This window comes from Thermobia domestica, chromosome 10 (genome assembly GCF_964235325.1).
Source record: "Thermobia domestica chromosome 10, izTheDome1.hap1.1, whole genome shotgun sequence".
In the NCBI taxonomy this organism is placed as follows: Eukaryota; Metazoa; Arthropoda; class Insecta; order Zygentoma; family Lepismatidae; genus Thermobia; species Thermobia domestica.
Genome location: NC_137463.1, coordinates 164,604,651 through 164,626,750, shown reverse-complemented (window position 1 = coordinate 164,626,750; position 22,100 = coordinate 164,604,651). Strand labels below are relative to the sequence as shown.

The 22,100-nt window shown below is 36.6% G+C and overlaps 1 protein-coding gene across 2 annotated transcripts in view; it reads left to right on the top strand.

Annotated features, from left to right (window-relative positions):
* Window positions 1–22,100, top strand: part of tefu (Serine/threonine-protein kinase tefu) — a 183,056-nt gene that overhangs the window by 49,680 nt on the left and 111,276 nt on the right. The window contains exons 10-12 of one of the 2 annotated variants that reach the window (XM_081728713.1): window positions 2,154–2,308; window positions 7,753–7,887; window positions 20,606–20,710. In XM_081728713.1, coding sequence (XP_081584839.1) covers window positions 2,154–2,308; window positions 7,753–7,887; window positions 20,606–20,710 — 395 coding nt within the window. Of the gene's footprint in view, window positions 1–2,153; window positions 2,309–7,752; window positions 7,888–20,605; window positions 20,711–22,100 lie in introns of those variants that run through there. The other variant, XM_081728714.1, reaches the window with a different exon arrangement.

The window sequence follows — 22,100 nt, the reverse complement described above, 5'->3', positions numbered from 1 at the left end:
ATCTTGCGGAGAATTGTGTAAGTTTAAAAATAAAGTTTTGTGCTAGATGTGAGTTTATTTTTCGGTTTTATGAATTTTGACCGCAGTGCTACTGGTATACGTATATAAACAGCTTCTATAAGAAATATAATTGAATTTTCTTTATATATATTTTTAGATATTTGAAATGTGAATTTTATTGAAAGAATTAAGTGGTATAAATGTATTTTTTAATGGTGACATAACTAAGGTAAAAGTTAGGTGTAACGGAAAACAGGGAGGTATTGATACCTGTATTATACTACAGAGGTTATTCAGTCTACATTTGGCTAATTTCGACTTACCTAAACATTCAGAAGAATCCATGGTGCCAGGTCTGTAAGTGCTCGATGTGTTTCCCTTGGTTCCTAACAACAGCCCGACAGCGTAATTTCCACTGCAGTAGACTTCTCTGAAGAACTGAGAGGGGATCTTGTCCCATTCCCTTTGCACAGCTTTCTAAAGTCCTTCCACAGTTGTCACACGCCGTTTTCCCAAAGCCCGTTTCAGAAATCCAAATCCACAATAGTCCATAGGACTTGCATCTGGAGATTTAACAGGTACCTCATTAAAAGGTATCACCTGTATACCACTTGCCTCCTCTATCTCCCTGTAGAATGCGAGGGACAATCCTGAGGTATGTGATGAGGCCTTGTCCATGTGAATGCGTACCAAATTGGCGTCATTTCCATACATTGTTGGAATCTCATGCTCGTAGATCGGCCGCATGATCTGCTCCTGAAAATACTGTGAATTTATTTTGCAGTTCTTGGCCACCCTATGAAACTTCAGTTTACCTCGGTAACAGTAGCCAGTAACAACCATGAACCCTTTTACGAAGGATTCTTTACAGACGGATCCACCTTCTGAAGTTCTTGGCGCCTTTCTCTCGGTACATGATGGCTCTCGGTTTGTCGCAGTCGGAAAGGTAAATCCATGCTTCATCGAGCGTTACGACGTACATCCACCTTTGTTTTGCAAGATGCTGTTCGTACAGCTTCCGGGCGTTACACTTTCGTTCCTTTTGGTGGGCATCCGTGAGAAGATGGCCGCGAGCTTACATGACTCTCCAGCTTGAGTTGATGGTGTAACGTCCGGCTCACAGTCCCCAAAGGCACGTCAAGACGATTAGCCATACACCTTTGTGTTGGCGGATTTTCTTGCATTGCCATTTTGCGAAGTTTCTTCTGCATGATGGAGGTGGCCTTGGCGCATTCCCGCTTCCTAGGCAACTTCGTTGGTGATCCAAATGGTAGAGCTTCGTTGCCCTTGTACTTTTAATAACATTTTTTATTACACTTAAACTGATGTTGCAACCATTCTTCTTGCACTGTTTTCTAATGACAGAAATACTAAAGTGAGCGTCATTAAGAGCCGCAACATAGCCTTCCCAAAACCGGCTTAGTTTGGGCGACATTTTGGTCACAGAGCGGAAACCCACACACTTGGAAACAAATTTAACTCAAGACTCATAACAATGGTCCTGTTTTGTGCGTTATTGTCGTCCGCGCGGAAAAACAACTCCGTTCCCAGGAAGCCACTGCACAACATTTAAGATAATTTATGTTTAGTTATTTCAGCTGGTTGTAAACTTAGGCAAGTGATAACTTTTTTTGGGAGCCCTTGATAAGCAAGAGTCACTGTAACTTATGATCTCTCTTTTTCTATGTTTTCGGTATTATTAGAAAGAGGTTGGAGCTTATTTTATTTTATTTTATTTGTATGTATGTGCGTGTGTGGTTATGGATAGTAACTTAGTGATCAGCGAAATTGTTTAAGGTATATATACGAGACGAATGTTATAATCATCTGTGGCTCGTATCATTGATGAACAAAACGTTTTAGTTGTAATTGGCAAACCTGCATACTTTTTTTAGATACGTCTTGGTTTTTGTAATTATTATGAAACGTAAAGAAAGGATAATTCTCTCCTTTACGTAAGTGATGTCTCAAATAATATATTAATTTTTGTCTGTATCAGTTGCGGGACAGAAACGGGTATTTAAAAAATAATAAAAAAAAAAATGTATTTGATTCTCCTTAAATTTTTTCTTGTCGAAGCAGTTGTATAATTTTCTTTACAGACTAAAATTTTAATTTCCTATTTATAAACGTAGCATTTTTTCTTGCTTTAGATTTTTGAAGATGACACAAATGCTATTGAATCTGGAGAGGAAAATGACTTAGATGAATCTACAAGCTCTGTTTGTACTAAACGGAGAAGAGTTGTTGCAGGGATTGAGAGAATAATGGAATTTATTGAAAATCAAACCAAAGACTGTTGGCCATGGTAAATACTATAACATTATTGTTACACAAAATTCAGTTTAGGTTGATAACAGAGGCTGCTATATGTCATAATGGATGACATTGCGCGACATTCCCACATGAGACGAAATTTACGTACGGTATTCGATGCCAAATTCAACTAATCGTCTCAAAATAACAATTTTGATACTAATAATCTATTTTATCATGTATACATACGTAAGTGTATTATGTGACTCTGTAACTTCAGTTGGAAAAATGCTACTCACAGAATGCATCAGACTCAGCTGATGTATATTCGTTATAATAACAATAAACAAATATAGAGATATAAAGAATACATTGACAGTTTCTCTCTCTACTATAATGTGAAGATATAAAACGGAGTGTATGGGGAATATACAAATAGGAGATATGGAACTAACAGTTCCGTTCTTCGCACTTTGTTTTCGTGTAATAAGTATTAAATTTACTATGAGATGACAGAATTGTCACAGTTTTACGTAATTTTTAAATTTACAAACGGTAAACATTTTATCGTATTTATTATTATTATTAGTATTATTGTTATTATGATCAGGAAAAGAAAACCATGGTATATAAGTAATATAATCGTGAGAGTTCCATCGTTCGTCCTTGTTATCAATCATAAACGTCTCCAGAAAGAGTAGAGTTTCTGTTTTATCATATTTTCTCCACGGTGCTGCCCTATTTTTTTAAGTATCGATGTCGATGATAATCGATATGCAGTGTGGAAACCACATGTTCTCACGTACAGCATTCAGTTTTAGATAATAATTCATGTGAGAAAAGTGGCGTTTGTATTTTATATAGTTTTTAACGATTTTCTTCACAGTTTGTAAATATGTAAGAAAATTCGAAATAAAAAAATACAGCAGCATTATTTTTATGAATTTTTCTGATAACATAGGTTGCAAGTAACTATATAATTGAGTGCGTCATATGTATAGGAATGACTTTCATAAGATATTTTGTCTCTAACAATGATCACATGGAAAGCTATAAATGTAGGAATATTTAAATGTAGTCTGGCACAATATCTGTTTATTTACTTCTGATGTATTATATGTAACTTATGCAGAGGCTGTTCCGCCTATATGTCACCAAATTATAATTACCAAAAAGTTACGAAAGTACATTGCACCAGGTGTGACATTACGCAGTGTGTTTCCCCAGGCTCCGAACGATGACCCGGCAAACCTAATGCAGAAGGCTCTGTTGGAGAACAATGAGGGGGATCTTGTTCTATTTCTTTTTCACACCTTTCTAGAGTCCACTCACAGTTGTCACACGCCTCTTGCCCAAGGCCTTTTTAAGCAGTCCAAATCCACAAAAGTCCATTGGACTTGAGTCTGAGGACTTCACAGGTATCTCGTTGAAAGGTTTGGTTTGTATTGCTGTAGTATCCTTCATATCTTGGTAGAGCTTGAGGAGCGATCTTGAAGTGTGTGATGAAGTTTTGTCTTGATGGATTTGGACCATGCTAATCTCGTTTCTGTGCGTTTCTGAAAGCATAGACCGGCCTCAGGATCTCCTCTTAGTACACAGTATGTCGGAAAAATAACGGAACTTTTTTTCTTTACAGATAACCACTAGCTCCATCTATTGAAGCAAAATATCATTGGAAAGTTGGATATCTGCTCAACAAAACGAGACCACAATCATGAGAATCGATTAACGGAGTGTCACGTTATAGCAAGAAAAGTGAATGCATTTGGTGTCACCTCGTCACGAAAACACGATGGAGCAAAGAGCCAATATTAAATTTTGTTTCAAGCTAGGTAAAACATTTACACAAACATTGGAAATGATGAAACAAGTGTATGGTGATAAGTGCTTATCTATTACACGTGTGTTCGAGTGGTATACGCGATTCGGAACGGTCGTGAGTCCTTGAAAGACGACCCAAAGCCAGGCAGACCAAAAAACAAAAATCTCGATGAGTTGGTGGAACAAGTGCCTGAAATGATCACCCGTAATGCGAATTAGACTGTGAGATGGATGGCAGAGGTGACACCGCGACAAAAGACATGGTTCACGAAATTTTGACTAAGGATTTAAAGAAACTGCAAGTCTATGCTCGATTTGTTCCGCACACCTTAACTGACGACTTAAAACTTGCTCGCATTGAACATTGCAAGGACCTGATTAAAACAACCAGACGGAGCAGAACACTCCTGAAATCGATTGTAACTGGTGATCAGACTTGGTGCTTCAAGTACGACCCGCAAACAAAACGCCAAAATATCACGTGGAAGTCCTCGGGTTCTGCGAAAGCGAAGAAATTGCGTTTTTAAAAGTCACGTGAGAAGACAATGTTGATTTGTTTTTACGATTCCAAAAGTATTATACATCGGGAATTTGTTCCACTGGGCAGGGTTAGAATTTTTTTTAAAAGAACAAAACGTGTTTAAAACATAAAAAAATGTTCAAACTATTTTAAACATATTTTAAAACACACAAAAAAACGTTTTAAACATTTTGAACAGTTTAAAACATGATTTTAAACATATTTCAAAATCGTGTAATAACGTACTTATTAAGACTTTTTTTGCTCTTGCAACCGATCTTTTCATTTATTTTATTCTCGTTAAGACTGTACTGTGTTGGGTACAGAATATTTCAGTATAGATTAGTAATTCTCAACTTATTTCATATCACGACCCTCTTTTATTACACCCTCTTGCCAGTGACTCTCGTAAGTACTTTCTTGGTTGTAAGAAGCTTTTTAGATAGATTTTAAAATCTACCTACTATTGAGATTTCACACAATCTATCAATATACATGTCAAAACAAAAGTTCTCACCATCCTTGTGTATTGAGAACGGATTGAGGGAGAATTATGAAGCTTGGAAGTGGCCTGACACATCAGATGGTGCTATCAAGCATCATGGCAGACACCATTGATTGGTATTCGAAATTCCAAATGCAACGGAGTCATATTACATGTTTTAAGGCTAGAATTTTACCAGAAATACGGTTGTGCGGTTATTTTAGCCCTAAAGCAAGTCATTTCAGAGTTACTGCTTCTGAAATATTTTTGGTTACACCTTTAGGGGCTAAGCTCGCGTTTCGTGGAGGCGGCAGAATACTGATGCTAATAAAATTATTTTAAAACAATAAATTTTCGAAAAGTAATGTTTGAAGTACACTTCATATTCTGCTAACTTTAAAATATTCTCTGCAATCTTATGTAATTGGTTGCTCAGGGTGTCCACCCACCGGGAGAAACCGGGAAAAAGGACATTCAAAACTCAATGCTAGCATGCCCATCGATGTATTGATGCAGAATGGACGTATTTTTAATAAAAAGAACCACAGTTGGTAAAATACCTAATTCGTTTTGTTAAATTTAAAAGGTTCCCTTATTTTTCCGACATACTGTATAGTACTGTGAGTTGATTTTGCAGTTCTTCACTTTGACTTCAATTTGCCTCGGTGACAGTAACGAGCAACCACCGTGAACGCTTCGGAACGCCTCCTTGCATGCTCGGACCCACTTTGTGAAGCGCTTTGCGCATTTATTTCTGTACATGGTGGCTTTTGGTTTGCTGCAGTCGGAAAGATACACTCACGCATTATCCGATGTAGCAACGTACTGCCACCGTTGGTTGGCCAGATGTCGCTTGTACAGCTTTCGATTGTTACAGTTGGATTCTTGTCGGCTTGCCATCGATGAGGTGATGATCACTAGCCTTGGCTAGCTTTGGAGGTAGAGGCCATTCTCATTGGGGCCGATCCTTGAGAGTCCGGCCCCATCTGATGTTTGCTTGGATCTACGTATTTGAATTAAAATCCTCATTTATATCATGTTAGATATCTAACAAACCTGAATGCCTGCCCTAAAATTCTACAGAAATCGGTGCTGTTAGCCATTGTGCAAAGTTTCATCTGCATGCTGGTGGTGGCTTGTGCGCATTGCCATGTGCTCGTTCCCTTCCTTGGAGAATTGAATGCTGGGGCCACAAAATCCTTATACTTTCCGATCACATTCTTGATTAAAGTTAAACTAAAGTTATAACTTGCTCTTAACACTTCTTTCCTTATTATAGAAATCCTAAAATTTGCGAATTTGCAAATTCATTTTGCAGGTGGGCTTGAGGAAGAATCGCGTTCGGTCAAACAAGTTTGGTTTGGCGGAACAGGCTTCTGTACTTTTATACAATTCGTCCGTTATTACTATGTAAGCCTTCTGTTCAGAAATTTCAACCATTTTAAAAACTATCTTTTCAACCATTTTTAAAAATATGGTTTGTTAAAGGTAAATATTCCTAGAAATTTAATTTAAAACTGTTTGTGATGACTTTGCAAACACGAGGAGCCGTTATAGAATTATTCAATCTCCAACTCATATGAATTCAGAGATGTAGAAATTAATATTAACATAAATAATTACCTGTTTTGTTATCAATCTAAACTGAGTTGTTTTTATAGCTGTGGAAGAGTAGAAAAGCTGTATTATGGATACTCTCTCTAGATGTAATAGGTTGTATAGTTAAATTCGTCCTTCATTTTGATAAGTTATTATTAAGTACGTTATTGACAGTTTGAAATCTATTTTACGTAAATATTGCTATATTTTAAAGACAGATTTTCATGTAGATTGTATGTGTTTATTTGCTCGAGTTAAATGTCCCTTTTCAGCACCGAGGCTATATGAGACATGGCTCTACAGTTTAAGGCGAAATCCAAACCACTCTAGTGTGTCCAGTGCTCTCATACCGGAAATCGAACTCGGAACCACGTGGATCAAATCACACATGTTAGCCACTAGACCAGTCATGAGGACGTTTCATCTAAAAAATGATAGCTAAATGTGAGGGAGTCGTACCAGGAGAAATAGACAAATTAATAGTAAGTTAAATTTTAGTGAGTCTTTTTCTTTACAAATTGAAATTAATTTTGATTCATAAGTAGATTGTGCTACTAAGGATGGAAGTTGCGAGAGATTTCTGACTAAGAATCAAATATGGTTTGTGCCAGTTACGATCTGATGAATTACGAAAGAGATTTTAATTCATGGAAGGATATATTTTAGTATTCTTTATTGAAAAATAATGCTTTTTTAAAAAATAGATGTTTTCTTAAACGTTAGTAAACTGTAATGAAAATTTAAACCTTATTACTGTGGTTAGATGTGTCATCTAATTATAATTCGAAATTGTACTTAACGATTTTCTAAAAGTTATTTACAAGTTACCATGCTGACACACATGTGAGCGACTTCGAGACACGCTATCAGAAAAATGATTGAAAGTATCCATACACTCACATTCTATTAATAGACAAATAGTAGAATATATCATTACTAGACCAAGTTGGTGTGTAATATATCATCGAAATATACAATAATGAAATATTAACTGTTAGGGAAGTCGCTTGAAAGTTAGTGTAAAATACATTTTAAGGTATTGAAGCTTTTCTGATAACTCCTACTTTTCTAGGCTTGAGTTGCTTTCAGTGCTGTTAGTGAAATATCCAAGCGTAATGAAAACCAGTGACTTTGAATATATAGTCAGGAAGATGGCAGAATTGATGGACAACAATAAAGATATTGTACTCACAAGTTTTCTTTGTAGGTTAGTAACATAAATATTCCTAATTTTAAGCTAACATGTTTTTGGAAAGATGTATTTATTAAAGCGCTGTGTTTAGAATTTTTGTTTGCATAATAATTTCAGTGGCAGGACTGCTCTCTTTTTCAGTTGATATAAAGAAAAAGAAAATATTCGTTATCAGTGAATTTGTGTTTCTGGTGACATAAAAAGTAACTTCATAGACAGAAACGTGACCTCCAATGTACTGTGTTAAAGGCAGTTATTGACAGCAGCAACCTGTTATTTATCATAATAACACACAAAACTATGAGGATGAGGTTAGTGCGAATAAAATGTCCATTTTGACGTTTCGTAAGAAACTCTCCTCAACAACACAACACAGGGATAAACTTAAGGCCACGCATCGAATGTCACAATCTATATTGTAAAACTCTGTCCCATACAGGTTGTAGGTAGAGTGAGGTAATAAAATGAATGTCCGGAATCGACTCCCACTAACAGTTTTTATTATAAAATTTACTAAATAACAGTATTTACAGAAATACTGCAAAGTTATTCTCCTCTAGATTTGTTAGGTTATAATAGGTAGTCCTTAACTGTGAAGTCGCGAACAGGATCTCCACAAAGCCCCGTGGCAAGCTAAGCAGAGTGGCGAAAGGAGTCCTCAAAGCTCCGTGGTAAGCAGTGAGGAGGTTGGTGGTCACAGAGCCCCATAGCAGGCTAAGCAACTGGGGTTAGGATTCCCAACTGAACCCCGTAGCAGGCTAAGCCAGGATAAAGGAAAAGCCAAGAGTCCCGTAGCAGACTAGAGGCTTGGGGTTAGGTTACTCCTAATTTTCCGTGGCAAACAGTAGGAGGGATACTGGAGAACTGATACCGGTCCGCTGGTGGCTGCCGAATTTATAGGCCTCCAGGCGGCGGTGACGCTGCTGTCCGATGTCGTCGTCTGCTTCGTAGGAGGAGCCAAAAGTCCGTCGTCGATCCACGTGGTGCGTAGTATCTTGACAAAACCATGTGGTTGGTGTTTATAAACACAAAAGTAGTGTTGTTTGTACATAATACCACGTGGGATATTATAATATACATTCAGCAAACAGGCTGGGATACCCAGGCAGTCAGGAGGCAGTGCGTTGTTGAACAGGATCATATAAATGCATCATGGAGAAAATAAAATTGCGAGTGATCGTTATTTGCAACTTTAAACTGGGTCATTCTGCACAGTAAGTCTCAAAAAACATAAATAGTTCATTGAGTCAGAAATGGCGAATGAATGCACCATTCGCAGTCAATTTATAAAAGTTTGTTCCGATAACACAGCATAACAAACTAATATCGACCAACATCATGTTCGGATGAGCTCCTCGGGAATACTGTGAAAGCGGACTTTCGAAAAAGTATTCATGGCATTGTAATCGAAGTAAGTATACATTATATCACCATCGTTCGGTAGTAGATAGATAGAAGCATTTTTTTTTGGGGGGGGGGGAGATACGGATTCAGTACCTCGACAATAGGTATAGGTTTCTTCTATTGCAACCAGAAATTGTAGTAATCTGCTACCACTTTCGATTTCAATATTGATCACCATAGAAAAAATGTACCGCGACGAATATGTTTTAATCCTGGATAATTTCAGTCAATACTTGTGATGAGTTGAGTTGATTTTGAATTCAGCGTCCCTTTCAGCAGCGAGGCTATATGAGACTTAGACCTACTGATTAACGTAAATCCGAACCACATGACCTCCCGCTGGGAATCGAACGTGGTCTTCCACGCCAAAGACACCACGCTAACTCCTTAGCCACGCAGGAGCTCTGTCAATACTTTGTAGTCTTGGTCATCATCAAAATTAGTGGTGTAATTTGATGTTTAATAAGTCATTATATATTTTATTGTCCTGTAAAATAAAAATTGAAACACACAGTTTTCTGAACAAACATTGATTATTTTTATATCAATAATTATTGTTAAGAAAACTTCCACTTTCCTCTGCTCCACTTTTATTTTACTCAGTAATAACATTAATAACGACTTACTGAACATCAAGTTACACCAGTCGTTGTGATAGTGATTAAAGATCACAGTTTTGGTCGAAATTATCCAGAATTAAAAAAGGATATTCGTCACGTTGCAAAGGTAGTTCTGTTGTATTTATATAATATGTACCAAATTTCACAATATTAAATCCCCACGTTAAGCGGGTTTGCATATCCAGGCTCCTAACTATGAAAACATTTACGCTCAGTCCAACCTCAATCATTTCACGAATTCAACCTGTTTTACGTATGTTATTAGGACATAATATCGATTGTGATTTATTCTAAAAACACTTTTATACATTGCAAGAGCTGTAACGTCAAATATTTACTGAGAACTCATAGTCGTATCGGAATAAACAAAAGCGAGTATGGAACAGTAAACTGCAAGAACAAAAGGCAAAAAAAAAGACGTGCAAAGGCATACAAAATGGTCGAGTGGTTTGGGTCGATACACTATCAATCACATGTTTGTGAGTTCAAACCCGGTAGCAAGTTGTTTCTTTTTCAAGTGTCTTCCTAAATTCATCCGGAGGCTGAAAATATTTCTTTGAGTAACTCATTGAAAACTTCTTTTGTTTCAAATTCGGATAGAACGGAACATTATATGAATTGCGAATCTTAAATCCATAGCTAAAAAAATTAGGCATACTCACTACTCCATTATCCTCTGATTTGTAACGAAAAACTATTTATAAACAGTGGTGACTTCAGAAAATTATCCTCGGGGGGAATTTCAATATGCGGTGGAGGACAAACATTGGTAGTCCACATTGAGCACGATCGAATATATGGTCCTGAAGGCGGAAATTTCTTAGCTCGAGAGGGGTCTCAAATTCTCCCTCAGATCACGTCCTGAAAGCATCATTGCTTAAAAGCTTTTCGTAACAAATATAATATTACACTTGTTTCTCGTTCTACATTTAGAATTGGTAAAATCATAACTTATAGAGGATTATCATAAAAGCATAAAAATTACAATACCAATCATGTATAAATTATCCTGTAAGTTACCAACTTTGGGTCAGATTAAAACTCAAATATTTGTTTTCGGGTTGCACCTAGAAGTAAATCCTCTCTATATAATCCTGATTGGAAATCCATGTTTAACACTAATTAATTAATCAATATTTATACGAATATTTTTTTTATTTTACTATTTTTACTATTCAATATTATATACACTTCATTTCCAAAATCAAAATCTCGAAAATGTATATTGCACGAGTGCAGACTCGCAAATAAATGATTATTTATCATATATATTGGTATCTATTCGAAATTCTATTTAATCGAATCCGACAGGAACACAGACAGAAATATCGAGAACAGGTGAAAAAAAAGATAGAAAAAGGTGTTGTACCCGGCGGGGACTCGAAGTAAGTTCGAATGGTGCTTTGCAAGCGGAACGCCTTAGACCACTCGGCTATGGTAACAACTTGTGATTGCAGCAAAGGCTTCGAGTAGTAGTTCTTATTACAAAATAACATTTTCTATTCCCTAAAATTTAAACCTAATTTACTTTGATATATCTATTAATTTGTTACATAAACACGTTTTCGTTACTTTGATGAATGATGTATGTTGTTGATATATATTCTATTACACGTTCTTTCGTAAATATTATAGAAAATATCAGGGTTATTTATGATCTTTTATGGAAATTGACTGGCGCATGCGCAGTACACAGACAGTTCAATTGGAAGGCGAGGACACACTGTTAGAATGTTTTCTTTGTGAAGTATAAAGAACAGCTAAAATGTATTTTACGCTTGTCATTGCATAAAGAATCACCAGGTTAATGTTTGTCCAAGTTCTCACTAATCAACTGGACTCATGAAAAATAATTAATATTGTCATTACTGCACAATATGAAGAATAAAGAACGTATATTACACCAGATTGTTCTCGAATTCGAACTTAGCAAAGGAAGGGACAATAAACAAAATTTGATTTATTCATTCGAATTGAGATAATTCAATGAAACTAGAAATTACACAATCAAAAGGAAAAATATCGTTAAAAAGACAATAATACTTTTATCCGAGATGTGAAATAAAGTTATTAATTAACTGGAATGAAAGTAATATTGGGCATGATATAGAGTAAGAAAAAAGTAAATGTATTCTTAGAAACGTTCAAAGTAAATTCACAAATACTTTTTGAAGATATACTACTTTTCCTTTACCTTTTAACAAACTAATAAGTAAACAAGGAAAGGAAAAGAATGAAGAACGAAAGTATTGCTCTTGAAAAAATATAATAAATAAATGAAACTTAAATAAATGTTTACACAAAAAATAACACACTAGTACTTCGTGTAGTCACCTCCAGAGTCAGTAACTTCTTGAAGTCTGGAGGGGATACTAGATACAAGTCTCGAGCAATACGACGGTGTGTCACGAAAATGTTGCCACAGTTCCATAACATGATTTTGAAGAAACGTTTGGTCTCTGTCTTCACGTCTCTCTTCCCATTCTTGCACCATGTAGGCCCACAGATGTTCAATTGGGTTCAAATCTGGGGATAGAGGGGGCCACTCAATACCAATTAACTCTGGATGTTCACTTAGCCACTCTCGTGTTTGCCGGGAAGTGTGAACAGCACTGTTGTCATGCATAAATATATATTCTTCCTGTTCGGGGAAGTTTCTTTCTAAGGACGGTAACAACGTATTTTCGAGGATATTAATGTAAACACTGCTGTTCATTCTCTCAGGCACCGCAACCAAATCTCCAGGACCAGCAGCCGTCATGTATCCCCAAAAGTGTGCTGATATTCGTCCTGAACAAGAAGTTCTGATAATATTTTGTTCAGCATACCTGGTTCCGCGCGGTCTATACAATATAATTCTGCCTTGTTGGTTAGACTTGAAAACCTTCTCGTCGGTCCAGATGACTAAGTCCCAATAAGACTGAGGTTGGGTTATGTTATTCTGTGCCCATTCCATTCGTCTGGCCTTGTGAGTTTCAGTCAGGAGAGTCTTCCTAGCGGGTCTTGAACAGTGTAGACCAGCCCCCAATAATCTTCTTCTTATTGTTTCGTGAGAACAATTATATTCTCTGGCTTTGTCCAAGAGGATTGACGTGTGGCGTAGAGGTCTGTTCTGTAACTAAAGCTTGCTCTTGAGCTGCAGTTGTCACTTTTGGCCTTCCACTTCTTGACCGAGACCTGAACCATTCACCACCTTCTTCATGTCGCTGAACCCATTTCTTGACCGTTTTCTTGTCACATCCCAGATCTCTAGCAATCTGAGGCACAGTTTGTTCCATTTTTGCTCGGCCTATGATTTCCCCTCTCAGAACAACAGACAGTTCTTTACAACCTTTAGAAAGAGGCATTTTGAGAACCTGTTAGAAATTTGCGTTCTGGCGTGTATGACAAATGTCGGTAAAGTAAATCTTTCTGTTTCTACTGCGCATGCACCAGTCAATTTTCATGAAAGATCATAAATAATCCTGACAATTGCTGTAATATTTATGAACTAATACGTAATAGAAGCTATATTAACAACATCATTCGTCAAAGTAAAGAATACCGTAAACATAAAACAATTTCAACAGACTATTACATCAGGCCAAAATAGGCTTAAACTTCAGAGAATACAAAATAAATTTCATACTGTAACAAAAGATTGAACATGAAACACGCTTACTATATTTTCAACTTGTCACATTAGCCGAGTGGACTAAGGCATTCGGCTAGAGATTCTGAGGCACCATTCAAGAGTAGTTCGAATCTCACCGCAGTACAATTTGGTTTTACCTCTTCTTGACGTTTCTGTTTGTGATCCTGCCGGATTCTATTAAATATAATTCCGTAATACGCTAAAATATACGTAATATTTGAAGTTCTTAACCTCCCATTTTTACATTTTTCAAGCTCAATTGAGAAGAAAGAGGGAAAATGAAAGTATAAAGAAAGAGGGAAAATGATTTACAATAATTACTTAGCATTTACTGTCATTGTAATTGTGGATATTTTATTTATGAAAATGTATAATGAACTAAAAATATATTTAGTAGGTCACATGTCTCCATTTTTCGATTCTAACTTGAAAGTTACAGCTTAGGCGGTGACATATCGAAGACCCAGGAGGTTGAGGAGTTGTAACCCCTCCCATTGAAACTTTTATATTCTATTGAAATAAAAAGTGTTTCAGATTATAATCTTGGAAAAGCAACAATCACTGTGTGTGGAGGACGGTTTATTTATACTACGATTCATCACTTCCAAATGTGCAGAAGATGTGACTGGATATTGTGTATAATCATTCAAGAAATATAAGACAACGAAGGGACTTCGTAAACCCTTCACGCCACCCCAAGAGGACGAAGTGCGCCCGCCGTCTTTCGGTTGGGAACTACTGCTTGCGAGGGAAACATTCTAACAGTGTGTTAGCGTTTCCTTCCTCGCCTTCCAATTGAACTGTCTGTGTACTGCGCATGCGCCAGTCAATTTCCATAAAAGATCATAAATAACCCTGATACTTTCTATAATATTTACGAAAGAATGTGTAATAGAATATATATCAACAACATACATCATTCATCAAAGTAACGAAAACGTGTTTATGTAACAAATTAATAGATATATCAAAGTAAATTAGGTTTAAATTTTAGGGAATAGAAAATGTTATTTTGTAATAAGAACTACTACTCGAAGCCTTTGCTGCAATCACAAGTTGTTACCATAGCCGAGTGGTCTAAGGCGTTCCGCTTGCAAAGCACCATTCGAACTTACTTCGAGTCCCCGCCGGGTACAACACCTTTTTCTATTTTTTTTTCACCGGTTCTCGATATTTCTGTCTGTGTTCCTGTCGGATTCGATTAAATAGAATTTCGAATAGATACCAATATATATGATAAATAATCATTTATTTGCGAGTCTGCACTCGTGCAATATACATTTTCGAGATTTTGATTTTGGAAATGAAGTGTATATAATATTGAATAGTAAAAATAGTAAAATAAAAAAAATTCGTATAAATATTGATTAATTAATTAGTGTTAAACATGGATTTCCAATCAGGATTATATAGAGAGGATTTACTTCTGAGTGCAATCCGAAAACAAATATTTGAGTTTTAATCTGACCCAAAGTTGGTAACTTACAGGATAATTTATACATGATTGGTATTGTAATTTTTATGCTTTTATGATAATCCTCTATAAGTTATGATTTTACCAATTCTAAATGTAGAACGAGAAACAAGTGTAATATTATATTTGTTACGAAAAGCTTTTAAGCAATGATGCTTTCAGGACGTGATCTGAGGGAGAATTTGAGACCCCTCTCGAGCTAAGAAATTTCCGCCTTCAGGACCATATATTCGATCGTGCTCAATGTGGACTACCAATGTTTGTTCTCCACCCGCATATTGAAATTCCCCCCGAGGATAATTTTCTGAAGTCACCACTGTTTATAAATAGTTTTTCGTTACAAATCAGAGGATAATGGAGTAGTGAGTATACCTAATTTTTTTAGCTATGGATTTAAGATTCGCAATTCAAATAATGTTCCGTTCTAATCGAATTTGAAACAAAAGAAGTTTTCAATGAGTTACTCAAAGAAATATTTTCAGCCTCCGGATGAATTTAGGAAGACACTTGAAAAAGAAACAACTTGCTCCCGGGTTTGAACACACAAACATGTAATTGATAGTGTATCGACCCAAACCACTCGACCATTTTGTATGCCTTTGCACGTCTTTTTTTTTGCCTTTTGTTCTTGCAGTTTACTGTTCCATACTCGCTTTTGTTTATTCCGATACGACTATGAGTTCTCAGTAAATATTTGACGTTACAGCTCTTGCAATGTATAAAAGTGTTTTAAGAATAAATCACAATCGATATTATGTCCTAATAACATACGTAGAACAGGTTGAATTCGTGAAATGATTGAGGTTGGACTGAGCGTAAATGTTTTCATAGTTAGGAGCCTGGATATGCAAACCCGCTTAACGTGGGGATTTAATATTGTGAAATTTGGTACCTATAGCTTCAATCAATAGGAGAACAATAGAAAGAAATGCAGAGGTCTTATTAAACGCTAGCAGGGACATGGGTTTAGAAGCGAATGAAGAGAAAGAACTTAATATATGGAAGTTTATCAGGATCGTTATATAGCTAATTATAGATGCGTTAAAATATCAAATAATGCTTTTGATAAGTGGATACTTTCAGATATCGAGGATCAATATTAACAGACCAAAACCATATTCACGAAGATGTTAAATGCCGACTAAAGGCAGGGAATTCGTGTTGATTTAAAATCTTTTATCGTCGCGAATTTTGTCGAAGAATTTGAAGCTTAAAATATATAAAACGATAATCATGCTTGTTGCTCTGTATGGTTGCGAAACATGGTCGCTTACTCGGAGAGAAGGATTGAAAGTATTTGAGAACAAGATCCTGAGACGAATAATTGGACCCAAGAGGAACGGGAATGGGGAATGGCGGAAACATCATAACGAGGAACTACATAATTTATATCGTTTACCAAACTTTGTTAAGGTTATCAAGTCTAGGAGGCTTAGGTCGGCAGGTCATGTAGCCAGAATAGAAAGAATTAGGAACGCTTCAAAGTTTTAACTTGAAGACCAATCGGAAAATGGCCATTAGAAGACCTAGACGCAGATGGGAGGACAATATTAAGATGGATCTCGCAGAAATAAAGTCCTGCAGGAAAGTAAAACTCTATATAACTTGGAAACAGTTACGTTTAAGTGTATAAATTTTTGGGGTTGGAAGAAGGAAAGTTTAAAGTTCTGTTCTGGCCACAATGCTCGATGACGTTTGCGCTGGTAATCACGTGACTGAAGATAACGTCTATTAAAGAAAAGGCACAATGTGTTTTGTGGTTTTCGGAATTAAAATCTTGCGTTTCAGTGTGGAGAAAGTTCCAAACAACTTATGGGAAAACACCCCTAGCAGAAACAAGTATCAACGAGGTAGTACGAGAAGTTCAGAGAAACGGGAAGTGTGTCAGATTTACCACGCAGTGGAAGGCCAGGAACGAGTGACGATGTGATTCACACGTTGCAGGACAGCGTAGCCAGGAGTTCAATGAAGTCGCTTAAACGTAGGTCATTGGAACTGGGAATACCGAAGTCAACGTTACACAAGATCTTACGCAAGAATTTGAAGGTCTGGCCCTATAAGTTAAAATTTGTGCACGAGCTGATAGAGGAAGGCTGTGACATGAGAATGGAATTATGTGAGTCATTGCTTACCCGCTTACAAGAAGATGGTGACCTTCTGCCTCGATTTCTGTTTTCAGATGAATCCACATTTCATGTGTCGGGAAAAATGAACAGGCACAACTGCCGAATTTGGGGTTGGAATATCCACGTGAATTCGAGTAGCACAAGCGGGGTAGTCCCAAAGTCAATGTGTGGTGTGCTGTTCCAATGGACCACCTTATCGGTCCTTTTTTTCTTCGAGGAAGAGACAGAAAATGGTAGCAATTATCTGAACATGCTACAGACATTCCTTTTGCTAGAACTTACTAGATTATGCATCCTTAATGAGGTCCACATGCAACAGGATGGGGCACCGCCGCACTATGCCCTTCAAGTTCGACAGTTTCTCAACGAAGAATTTAAGGAGAGATGGATTGGCCGAAGATGACCCACACCTTGGCCTGCAAGATCACCAGATTTGTCGCCTTGTGATTACTGGCTGTAATCTGCAAGATCTCAAGAACAAAATAACCGATGTGATTTTGAACATTCCGGACGAGCACCGCCAACACGCAATTGTTGGTTTCCCAAAAATACTGCAAGAGTGTTTGGACGTGAATGGTGCACAATTGGAGGTTTGGCGAGGAACCTTAACTAGCTGAAACAAAACCTTGAACCTTTCCGTAAGTATAGCAAAAAGTATTTGTTAATACATTACATAGTTTCCAAGTTACAGAGTTTTACTTTCCTGCAGGACTTTATGGACTCCTTGTAGAAACTGGATCCAGTTGGCTAAGGATAAAAGTCAGTGGAAAGCTTTTATGAACGCGGTATTGAACTTCCGGGTTCCATAGGTCATAGAGTTAGTTAGTTAGCTTCAATCAGTAAATTCATATTGATTCCGAAAGAGCGAAAATAATGTTTTAAAAAAAGCGATGGATTGTTTTTTGATTCGGATTCAGTATCCTGAGGATGAATTTTATTTCAGCTAATCTTTTTTTGAAACCGGAAGGAGTAAAAAGTAGTACAGCTTCCGGCTTTAATGTTGATTCCTATATAATAATTACAAGACAAAACGAGTTCTTTTTTGTAGATTCATCGTTCGAAGAACAAGCTCTATCTCGGGCCTTATCCATCTATTACAATCGAAGATTTTAGATCTAATATTTCCGGTTTCAGTACTGGATTCACATAGTTTGGAAGTGCATCATAGTTTCATAAAGGTGAAATAAAACACACTTCTTCAAAAGGAACAACGCGGAATAACAAAGGACATTTGACACCATACAAATGTATATTGAAGGATGTATTTATCCATATATTTTTTATTTTTATGTTTCATTTTCTTGAAATATGAAATGAATCGTATTAAAGAAAAAGAAAGAAAGAAGGAAACCTAAATGTATGTATTACTGTGTCCATTGCAGCTTGAAGTTAGTCGAATGGTGAATTTGTAATGCAATAGAAATAGGTTAGTAACACTCAGTTATTATTAACACCACGTTTCGTCGTATGTGACAATCCGTTTCGGGAAACGCACATCACGCTGATTTTGTACCGGTTGTCGGCACACATCCACTCTGCTCTGGATCTGAGCTGGGATCGACTGATGTGGCACAATGTGGGAGCTCTTCGTGGTTTTCCCGAATTCGTAGAGGTGACGCACTACAGTGAACTGTGACATGCTGAATAAATTTGATACGCGTCGTGTGCTGGTGGATGAATTGTCCTCAAAAATGGCTTGTAGCATGACCGTGGAATATGTTACCTTTGGGCGGCCGGATCTTCTCTGATCAACAATTTTACAGCCTGAGCGAAATTTCTGAACCAACATGTTGCTATGCTGTAGTTTACTGCACCTTCCCCTTTCACATGACAAATGTTTTGGGTTGCTGTTGAAACGTTATGCCCATGTTCGAACTCATACAGTAACGGTTCATATGTCAGACATTGTTAAGCACACATTACCACTGTAACTACAAATTGACAGAGTAGCGTCCCTCGTGTTAAATTGTTCGGTTGCCACATTACCTTGTACTTACGGTCGATCACTGCGTATACACGCACCTGCTGTTTGCGTTGTGGAAATGTGTAACTCGTGACTCATCCTTGTACAATAAAATAACCAGCGACAGAATCTCGAGTTTCCTATATGATCTACCGTTCCACGTAATTGGCGCCGTCGATAGTAAGAATGTAACTGCAAATTTTCCTCGAATAGATGGAAGTTTGAGGGTCCAAGTGAAACTCTGAAGAAGGTATAGAAGCAGCAAACAGCGTATCCTGACTATCGACCGACTAGTCATTTCAACTGTTTCTTCCGGATGGACATTTTCCCAATTCATTCAGCTTAAGTTTTTCCTGTTTGCAACTTCTGCTTCAGTTGTAAGCTTAGGTGTTCTTTGAGCACATTTCTGTATATCCTCGCTTGTCAGCCCAATCTCTTTTATTAGTATCATTTGAGTTACCTGTCCATAGGGAAAAAATGTCCTTCTTTTTCTCATTGTATCAGATATATAACTTGGTTGTACCATCTTCTAAATTAACTGTTGGTGTTGACTGGTCCTAGGATATTTGTCAAAATCTGCTTTTTCCCCCTCCATTTTCTTCATCATACCTTTCTTGTTCATTGTAAGGCATTCCACTACATACAGGGCCTCTGGCCGGATGACATTGGAGTAGTATCTGAACTTTGGGTTCAGAAATACGGATATTTTGTTGGAGTCATCTTTAGTCAGATGGTAATCCATTTCGATTTCATTAATGCGTGATGCGGAGGTTTCTTTTCCAGATATATTTCACTCTTTTCATTCACTAAAGTATCCAAATTTTTCTGTCCGCCTAATTTTACATTGATTCACTCCTAGCTTTCTTGGTGTCATTTTAATGTTTGTAATTAAGTTCTTTTTCTTAAAAGAAACCTGCAGGCCTGCTTTCTCTGCTTGGTTAATTTACTTTCTGGCTGTAGCCAAAGAATCAAAAAATAAGGAGGTCATCGCGAATGCTAGACAGTCAGTTAAAAGATTCCTGTTTTATATCATGTTCTGAATAAAAATAAATAAAATTTAAAAGAAGAAAGTGGAATCCGTTGTAAGATTTGAATACGGAATTCGGTTGCTAGTTACGTACGTTATCCTTACTTCACGTCAAATAGTTGTAACGTTTTCTGTTAGACGCTTATCTTGTAATGTGCCATGCGAAATTGCCACATCATCACATCTTGCTGGTCCCATAGCTGAAATAAAGCTTTTTTTTTTTTTTTTTTTTTTTCCGGCTAAGATCACCCCGCGTGGTAAGCATGGGCGCGAGTTTTAGAACACCCGATACATATAGAGAACCCCATACAACGAAAAATGTTCCTGTATTCGAAATATCAGGTCACATAAAATCAATTACTATTTCTGAGTAGGTTTTTATGCTCGTCCAAATTTGTATGAATATGCATGTGCTTTTCAATGTATTGAAAAGCTTAAAAAATATGTATAAAAATTGCTACTAAAGTTAAGTGTTTTGATTATAGATGTTGTAGCAGCTTACTAGCTATTGAAGATAGCATCTCAAGAAATGAAATGGCAAGGAAAGCTATTGGACCCATGTGGATGAAGATCTATGAAATAGTGTTGAAGTAAGTAATTTTGCATATTTTTGTAGGGAATGACATGTCGGTTTTTTAAATTATGGAATACCCATTTTACGAGTTTCCTAATCATGAAAATCAAAATATTTCCGAACAGAAATTGTTTGTTTTCACACTTCTTCTTATATTTATTTATTTATTTTTAGTGTAACATTTTGAGTATGTAACATACGGACAGTGTGAAGAAATCATTATAGCTAGTGATAACAAAGGAGTCGCGAACCAGAATAATTTCACTTACATGCAATTGTGATTCCTAAAAATCTTGTACTTCGTAGCTTTCGACTCTCCCTTAGGGCCTTGTTCGCGGAGGATAAAAGAGAGGAAAAATAGTAAAAACATTAAGAAAACAAAAGGAACGGACTCACTAAGGTAGAGCAGTGCGAAGACTACCTTGTTTTAGCTTCCAGCGAAGTCTCGAATGGTAGAACAGCACACTGTGAAGTGGCGAGCTAAATTTGTGTATTCTTTTGTTTAAGAACGGAAGATTGCCAGTTTTTTCTCACTATTGTATGCAGTTTCTAATTGTTTTCCATTATATATATATATATATATATATATATATATATATATATATATATATATATATATATATTAATAATAATATATTAATACTATATATACATGTACTAATTATATGTTATATATAAGAAAAATAAGCAACTTTTCAAAAACAATTCATTCTTGGCTTAAAAAAAATCAATACTATGTTGTGTTTCGTGAAACCGAGTGTTGTGCTTTAGCTCTCTGAGATGTTCTTTGACTCATACTTTTAAGTTTCTTTTTGTCACGCCTATATAGCCTTCTAGGCAATTGCACTTTATCTCGTAAACTCCTGAACTGATTTTTTTTTATTGCCGTCAGATTTGTAATAACTCTTAAATTGAGTGATGTTATTGAGCATCAACATGAGCTGGCAACCTGACCTTCCTGGAAAACATCAGTATGAGCTGGCAGCCTTCCCTTTGTGAGCAAAAGAAAACGCAGATTGAGCTCGCCATTTCACAATGCGTTGCTCCGCAATTCAACGCTTGATTGGCAACTAAGACAAAATGTTTTTCTCACTACCCTACACCCAATGAGTCCGTTTCTTTTATTTTCTTGGTGTTTTGATTATTCCTTCTGATTTTATCCTCCATGAACAAGGCTCTAGGGACGAGCCGAAAGCTAGGAAGTTCAAGAAATTTTCAGGAATCACGATTGGATGTAAGTAAAATTGTTAAATTTCTGAGCATGTTAGCATATTTTCTTATATTTACCAGAAGTTAGTAGAAACAGTTACATAAACTAAAAAAAGGTACACTATGAGCTCTTTTGCTAATTATTTCATTAGATAGAAAGGAAAGAAGTAGGAAGGAAAAGGTAAGAAAAATTAAGG